Raw genomic sequence first — 8,684 nt, forward strand, 5'->3', positions numbered from 1 at the left:
GTCCCAGATAAACTTCTGGATGTAAAACCTGCTGGGTGAGCTTAATTTAAAATTAAAATCTCAAATTGAAAGGTAGTAATCTTGACCAAAAAAGCTGCCATCGAGAATGGTTTAAAATGGAAATGGTTTGCAATCTGTCCTAGAGAAGAAAAGCCATTGACATTAATCAGGATGGTCACATCTGATTACAGAGTTGTGCAAATGTCACTGGATGCCAGAATAAACAAAACTACTCCAATGCTCTGGGGATACAGGTTCAAACCCCATTACAGTCGGCTAAAGCAATTTTAAAGTAAATTAATAAATCTGAAACTGAATACTGGCCTCCATAACAGTGATCACGGAGTCATGTGCAAATCCATTGGGTTCACTAATGTCCTTTTGGGAGGCAAATCCATCATCCTCACTCCATTTGGGTGAGAGGAGAACAGAAGGACAGCAACTCACTCGATGGGCTGAATGTCCCAGTCCTGTTCCTACATGGGCTTGGGTCTCAGCTGCCTTCTGAAATGGTCTGAGCAAGCCGCTGATTTCAAGGGAGCAATTAAGGATCGTCTACCAAAAAGCTGGTCTTACAATTGACACCCACAGTTCTGATAAAAGAATAATAAAACAAAAAACGTGGAAGTCAATTTTCAAAATGAACCTGTCTGTAACTTTTAAGTCATGTCAATCAACCTGGCCTTAGGTCAGGACATGTACGTGCAACACACAAAAAAGACAGTGCACTTTACTGAAAACCTGAACAAGATCTTTAGTCTTGGCGATATTACCTACTATAAAATTTATCACAGAACACACTGGAGAAAGTTAACAGGTCTAGCAGCATCTATGAAGAGAAATGGGGTTAACGTTTTAGGTCTAGTATGATTTCTTCAGAACTGAAAGAGGCTGGAAATGGTATTTGTTTATGCTGTTGACAGGTGGTGGCAGTGTCTAGAGCATAAAAAAAGGATTACATCCACATCGATGTGTTTGATTCTTAATTGCCCCGAATAAATGAATAAAATAGTGCACCCACAAGAAACAGACAAAAACCTCAATCCATTTTGTAATGCTAAAACACAAGAGTCCAACAACCTCACAAATCTTTCTCTCTGTTGCCATTCTTTCTCACCAACATCTCCATTTTGCACAGGAAGAACAAAAACACAGCATATTTTTCCAAAAGATGGAGAGATTACAGAGCTCTGCGATGCAGAGTGGTCTGGGTCACCTGGTACATAAATCCCAGCAGGTTTGTACAGAAGTACAGCAAGTAACTAGGAAAGCAAACAGAATGTATATAATTAATAGACAAAAATAGAGAAGCAAATAAAAGCAAAATATTGCCGATGCTGGAAACCTGAAATAAATTCAGAGAATGCTGGAGGAATTAATGAGAACTAATGCAAATTGATCTTTTGTTTTCAGTATGACTCTTCGGCACTTCTTATTGAATGACAGAGCAGTTTGGGGGCCTGAATAGTGTCCTTCTAACTCTTGGTGGATGTATTCACCATTCAGAGTGGACAGTTCTCTCTGTAACAGCTGCCTCCACTTTTCCGTCACCTCCAACCCCAACCCATTGTGACTCTAACCCACGATATCAGAGATCCAACCTGTAGTCTTTCATCTCCTCCCTTCCCCTACTAGGATCTGAGGGCATAGCCTGAGGGAAGACCCTTTAGAATAGTGATGAGGAGAAACGCCTTCAGGAGGAGTGTGGGGAATCAATGGAATTCATTGCCACAGAAGGCTATGGACGTCAGGTCATTGAGTATATTGAAAACAGAGATAAGTTGTTGATTGTTAAGGGGATCAAAAGTTAGGAGGAGTAGCCAGGAGGACGGGGTTGAGAACCTTATTAGCCATGGTTGAATGGTGGAGCAGACTCAATGGGCCGAGTGGCCTAATTTCTGTTCCTATGTTTCATGGACTTATGGTCTTCCCACTGCTCCAGGCCCAGACAGCTCATTCCGTGTGAAGCAACGTATCCTGTGTAAGTCTTCAAGCCTTCCAACAATCTTGCACTCAGAATGTGTTGTGGTGTCTTCCACACTGGGCTGAGAAATCATAGAATGGATGATCGCCCAGCAGAATACAAGAGACCCAGTTCCAGTCCTCAGTCAAGAGACAAGGCATAGGATTTACTGATGAACAGTCAGACCCAGGAGACGCACTGAGAATCAGAGGGTCCTTGGTGTGCCTGTTCACTGCTACCTGAAGGTATAAGGGTAGGTGGATAAAATTGTTCAGAAGACAAATGGAATACTTGTCTTTATTAATTGAGGTATATGGTTTAAGAGCAGAGAGATTATGCTGGATCTGTAGGAAATGTTGGTTAGGCCACTGTTGCACATTAAAAGAGGGGGATGTGAACACACTGGACTGGATAGAGAGGAGATTTAGCAGGACGTTGCTGAGGCTGGAGAGTTTCCAGTTATGACGAGAGATTAGATAGACTGGAGTGGTTTTACTTGGATCAGAAGGGATTGTGAAGGGATATGATTGGGATATATCAAATTATGTAGGACATCGATAGGCTAGACAGGAGGAAACCTTTCTGCTTGGTGATGGGATCGAACATGAGGCGGCATAGATTTAAGGAAAGGGGCAAAGGTTTCGAGGCGATGTGTAGAAAACCTTTCTCACCCAGTGGGTGGTGGGAATCTGGAACTCACTGCTTGCAAACCCTCATATCATTGAAGAGGTGTTTCAATGTGCACTTGCAATGTGAAGGCTTTGTGCAAGCTTCTGGAAAATGGGATTAGAATGGTTAGGTGGTTGCTTTTGACTGGCATTTATGCAATGGGGTCCTTCTTTATGTTTTACATGTCTGTGACTCTATGATTCTAATTTAATTCTTCAATCCAATTCTACCGAAGCTTTCCATCTTTGGTCAACTGCTGTGTCTCAACTCAACTTGGAGAAAGCACTTTATCTTTCAAAAGAGAACTTCTCTGTCTTTGGGACTAATCACTGGAGTTTAACAAGTTTAGATCAAAACCTTTCACTGCACATTCATTTTTCTTTCTTGTTTTTCATTTCTATCACCTTGTGTTCAGACAACTACTGTCCACACCATGTTGAGGTACATTGTTGATTTCTTAACTTATCCCACCATCGCTCCTTCTGATCTTCCAGCGCTGAATGTTTCTTTCTCTCCATCTGATCACTGACCTTCCCTTATTTCTTCTTGCTTCCACCCTTTACTCTATGAAGAGATTAGAAACCTACAACACTTTGAATATTTCTAAGTCGTGATGAAAGGTCATGAGCTGTTCACTCTGATTCCCTTGGGTAGATGTTGCAAACCTGCCGTCGGTTTTCAGCATTTTCTGTTGTTATCACCTTTCAGCCGTTGAGACATTTCTGATTTTCACACCATTTGGGAGGCTTCACATCTGTTCTTGACCCAGTGAGAATCATATGACAGTTCTTTCCAGCAATCTGCAGTTGTCAAAAAAGAGTATTTTTCTCAGATTGGGAAGGTATTTTAAAATAATTCTTTTACAAGATGTGGGCATTTTTAGACAAGACCATCACGAGCCGCCCATCCTTAGTTGCCCCCTGAACTGAATGGCGCACCAGGCCTTTTCAGAAGGCAGTTAACAGCAACCCCCCATTGTGGTGAGTGTGGAGTTAGGAGAGAACAATAAGGACGTCCATGTCCTTCCCTAAAGGAGATTTGTGAACTCAATGGCTTTTTTAAAATGACAATTGATCATGGTCTCATGGAGTGCTGCTTTCAATTCCAGAATTACTCATTGCATTTAAATTCCATTGAGTTACTATTGCAGAATTGGAACTCAAATCCAGGAGCATTAACCTATTATTTAGTCACACCACCTCGACTCAACGGTTTTATACACCCAGGACCTGATGTGTTGTTTGTTTTGTCACGTGTAATTGATTTCCTTTGGCGGTTCCTCAGCTGTCTCTCCGGAGTGCTTGTTCCTGTGTATTAAAGGGTGGACATTCGGCATGAGGTCCCAGTGCCGAAATGGCGATGGTGATGGCTTCCACCATGAGCAGGCACCATCGTTCTTCCAGGAAGATGCACCGATCCACCATCAGTCAGGTTGGAGCTATTTACTATCCGACTCTCGCAGCTATTGGACTTCCAGGTAATTTACTGCCACTAGTTCCTGTTCATCTGTTACCAGCAGTAGCCTTGCAGAATGTCAGCACTTATCTTCCTTTCAACTGTTGTCAAAAGAGAATCTTAAGATCTTGTGTTCCTCTGATTCATTATTTGTACTGTTGCGCTTTTAGAACGAAAGTGTAGCTTCTAGATGCAAAGAAGAGGTGTAAGATGGGCTTGAATCGCCATTATCAATTTCTTAAAAATGAGTTGGCAGATCTACAGCACAGAGAAAGGCCCTTCATCTCACTCAGTCAAAAACAAACCCCTGACTATTCTCATCCCATTTTCCAGCACTTTTCCCTTCGCCGTAACCTGCAGAGAGGAGGCATGCGCTTCAGACCAAATTTTGAACTCACTGGGTTTTGCGTCAAACAGAGAATTACGTTGTTTTCCACATGTTGCCAAGGATTCGGCTGAACCACAGAAGCAGAGAGTAATGCTGGAGACAGTGAGGGCTGCAGATGCTGGAAGCCAGAGTCAATTGATATGAAGCTGGAAAAGCACAGCAGGTCAGACAGCATTAGAGGAACGGGAAAGTCAATGTTTTCGGCAGACACGAGGATCTTCAGTTCTGAAGAAGAGTCATTCTGGACTCAAATTGTTAACCGTTTCTCTCTCCACAGATTGTTGCCAGACCTTGCCTTTCTGCCTTACATGAGGGTTTCTGCCTCTCTCACCGTTACAGCCACTGAGTTGCAGATTCCACCCTCTGCGTGAAAACAAAATTCCTCACATCTCCTGTACCTTTTGTCCCTTCTCTGAAATCTCTGCCCCTCGTCATTGATTCCCCCCCACCCCCCCAAGGGATCTGCTGCAAAGATAGTTTTACCTGTTAAATACTTCCCTCATGAATTAGCAGCCTCCATTTGTAGCAGTGGGAGTGGTGAGAGAGCGGACCGGGGGCTGTCGGGAAGGTAAATTTCACTCTTCGAGACTTACCTTATGAGCGAACGCTCAACAGGAGTGGACATAGACATGGGGATTGCTGGGTATGTGCACTGATATATTCAGGCTGTGGCTGAACATGTGCTGTGTGCCCCACCCATCCTCCTCCTCTAACCAAAAAAAAAGGACCGTGTGTGGAAGATGGTTAAGGCTGTTATTTTTTCTCATTTATTCAATGTCTCTTGGCTATGTGGAGCAGAGGCGATGAAGGCGAGAGCAGTTGCATGCTCCTCTTGCAGGATGTGGGAGGTAAGGGTCACCACTAGTGTCCCTGTTGCATTCACCTGCAAGAAGTGCACCAACCCCAGCTCCACACAGACAGAGTTAGGGAACTGGAGCTGGAGCTGGATGAACTTTGGATCATTTGGGAAGCTAATGGGGTGTTAGAGAGGAGTTATAGGGAGATAGTCACACCTCCGTTGCGGGATAAAGGTAGCTGGGTGACCATCAAGTGAGGGAAAGCAAACAGTGCAGGGATCTCCTGTGGCTGTTCCCCTTAATAATAAGTAGACCACTTTGGATACTGTTGGGGGCGATGACCTACCAGGGGAAACCCACGGCAGCCAGGTTTCTGGCACTGAGCCTGGCAATGTGGCTCAGAAGGGAAGGGAGGAGAATAGGAGAGTGATAATGATGAGCGATTCAATCGTGAGAAGAACAGACAGGAGATTCTGTGGTTGTGAATGAGAGTCCCAGATTGTATGCTGCCTCCCGGGTGTCAGGGTCAGCGAATGTCTATGATCGAGTTTACAGTATTCTTCAGGGGGAGGGGGAGCAGCCAGATGTCATGGTACGCATCAGTACTAATGTTATAGGTAGGGATAGGGATGAGGAACTGCAAAGAGAACATGGGGATTTAGGGTGTAAGTTAGAAAACACGACAAGCATAGTTGTAATCTCAGGATTGCTACTGGTGATACATGCTAGTGAGGCTAGGAATAGAGAGCAAGCGCAAATGAACACATGGCTGCAGGGTTGATGTAGGAGGGAGGGCTCCTGCAGTCATCTCTAGTTCATTCCGAATATTTGACAAAGTGAACAAAATCGAATTCTCTGTTTGACACTCAACCTCAACTGTTGGAAGTTTGATGTTAAGCCAATGTCTTTCATCATGCCTGTTTTTAATGTCTGTACACATCAGACAGGGATCTCCAATGTGGTGTAAAACCAAGTAATTTTCAGATAGTCACTTGATTTGTGATAATAATCAAGGCTAACATTACTAGCTGTCATGTAAAATGTGGTTGAGAATTGCAAAAGGGGGAGCTACAATGAGACCAGAGTGCCTTTGTACACCAGTCGCTGAATGCAGGTGCAGCAGGCAATGAAGAAGACAAATGGTATGTTGGCCTCCAAAGCAAGAGGATTCAAGTACAGGAGCAGTGATGTCTTGCTGCCATTACACAGGGTCTTGGTGAGACCACTCTTGGATCATTGTGAGCAGTTTTGGTCTCCACATGTAAGAAAGGATCTTCTAGCAATGGAGGGTGTACAATAAAGATTTATCAGACTTATTCCTGGGATGGTACTATTGACTTATGAAGAGAGCCTGGATCAGGTGAGACTGCATTCACTGGAATTGAGGAGAATGGGTGATCTCATAGAAATGTATAAAATTTGAACAGGATTCAGCTGGGTGAATGCAGGAAGGATGTTCCCAATGATTCAGGAGTCCAGAACCTTGGGACACCGTTTAAGGATATGGATAAGGCCATTTAGGACTGAGATAAAGAGGAATTTCTTCACTGAGAGAGTGGAGAGCCTATGAATCTCTGCTACAGAAAGCAGTCAAATGTTTTCAGGAAGGAGTTAGATATAGCTAGGGCAGCATGGTGGCTCAGTAGAGGGCAGCAGGGTGGCTCAGTGGTGAGCACTGCTGCCTCACAGTGCCAGGGACTTGGGTTCGATTCCAGGCCCGGATGACTATCTGTGTGGGGTTTGCACATTTTCACCATGTCTGTGTGGTTTTCCTCCGGGTGCTCTGGTTTCCTCCTCCCGTCCAAAGATGTGCAGGTTAGGAGAGTTGGCCATGACAAATTGTTCATAGTGTTCAGGGATATATAGGTTAGGTGCTTTAGTCAGGGAAATGTAAAGTAATAGGGGAATGGGTCTGGCTGGGATACTGTTCGGAGGCTCAATGTGGATTTGTTGGGTCAAATGGCCTGTTTCCACATTGTAGGAATTCTATGATTCTGTGATAGCTCCTCAGGCTAAAGGGATCAAAAGGTGTGGGGGAGAAGGCAGAAACAGGGTACTGAGCTGGGTGATCAGCCATGATCATATTGAATGCTGATACAGACCTGAAAAGCCGAACAGCCCACTCTCGCTCCTGTATTCTATATTTTATGAGTAAAATGGCAACAGGAGCAGCTGCACACTGAATCTATCAGCCTGACTAGGTTACAACCCAGGATTAATTTTCCACTCACATTCACCGAAGTCCATGCTGGCATGTGTGAGGATCATTTACTGGCTGCTATTTCTTTCCCTCTGTTTCTGGCAGCCAATCTGGTGACCCTGGTGATTCTGTCTCGGGGAAGCTTTGGTCTCACTAAAGGGATCACCAGGTATCTACTGGCCATGGCCGTGGCCGATCTACTGGTTGTAATTACTGACGTGATATTCAATCGGATTAATGATCTATACTTCCCGACGTGCTTCCTGGATTACACACCCCTCTGCAGTTTGAAATTCGTCCTGGTCTATGCAGCCTTGGACTCTTCCATCTGGTTAACAGTTGCTTTCACCTTTGACCGATTTGTTGCCATTTGTTGCCAGCAGCTGAAAAGAAAATACTGCACGCAGACAACAGCTGCTGTGGTGATAGGGGTTGTGTCTATGCTGTTCAGTGCAAAAAACGCTCGCTGGTACTTCACTTACCAACCCCTCTATGTAATTAACAATGTACCGTGGTTCTGTGATGCAAAAGTGAGCTTCTATGACTCAGCCGCTTGGGTGACATTTGATTGGATCGATACAATTCTAACTCCATGTGTCCCGTTCCTTCTGATCTTAATCCTCAATGTTCTGACAGTCAGACATATCATGGTGGTCAGCAAAGCACGTCAAGGCCTTCATGTCCAAAGGAATGCAAACAGTCGACATGACCCCGAGATGCAGAACAGAAGAAAATCAATCATATTACTGTTTGCTGTCTCAGGCAGTTTCCTGTTGCTCTGGGCCACTCACGTCACAGTTTTCCTGTATTGGCGCATCACCCAAACATACTCTTATGAGACATTGGAAGATCCATTTTACATCGCACTGGAGACAGGGTACATGTCGCAGGTGTTGAGCTCCTGCACAAACACGTACATTTACGCAGTCACCCAAACCAAATTCAGGGAGCAGTTGAAAAGCATGGTTAAATGCCCTTTTGTGCTGGTTCGCCAGCTCATGAAATAACAATGTCACAGCGTGGCAGGCTCTGAGACAGAAGGCCATAGTGTTGGACCAACATCACTCAAAACAAACCCTGAGCTTAGTAGAGAGTCTGGGCAGCATCCACGGAGAGAGAAACATAGTTAATACTTTGGGTTCTGAAAAAGTGACATATCGAGCCTGAATGGTTAATTCTGTTTTTCTCTCTCAACAGATGCTGCAAGACCTG

The 8,684-nt window shown here is 44.4% G+C and overlaps 1 protein-coding gene across 1 annotated transcript; it reads left to right on the forward strand.

Moving 5' to 3' along the window:
* Positions 1-3,985: 3,985 nt before the first annotated feature.
* Positions 3,986-8,479, forward strand: LOC140492455 (probable G-protein coupled receptor 139). The gene is made up of 2 exons (XM_072591344.1): positions 3,986-4,109; positions 7,578-8,479. Exons 1-2 carry the CDS (start codon positions 3,986-3,988, stop codon positions 8,477-8,479), a joined length of 1,026 nt encoding a protein of 341 aa, XP_072447445.1.
* Positions 8,480-8,684: the final 205 nt, after the last annotated feature.

Source organism: Chiloscyllium punctatum, chromosome 21 (genome assembly GCF_047496795.1).
Source record: "Chiloscyllium punctatum isolate Juve2018m chromosome 21, sChiPun1.3, whole genome shotgun sequence".
Classification (NCBI taxonomy): Eukaryota; Metazoa; Chordata; class Chondrichthyes; order Orectolobiformes; family Hemiscylliidae; genus Chiloscyllium; species Chiloscyllium punctatum.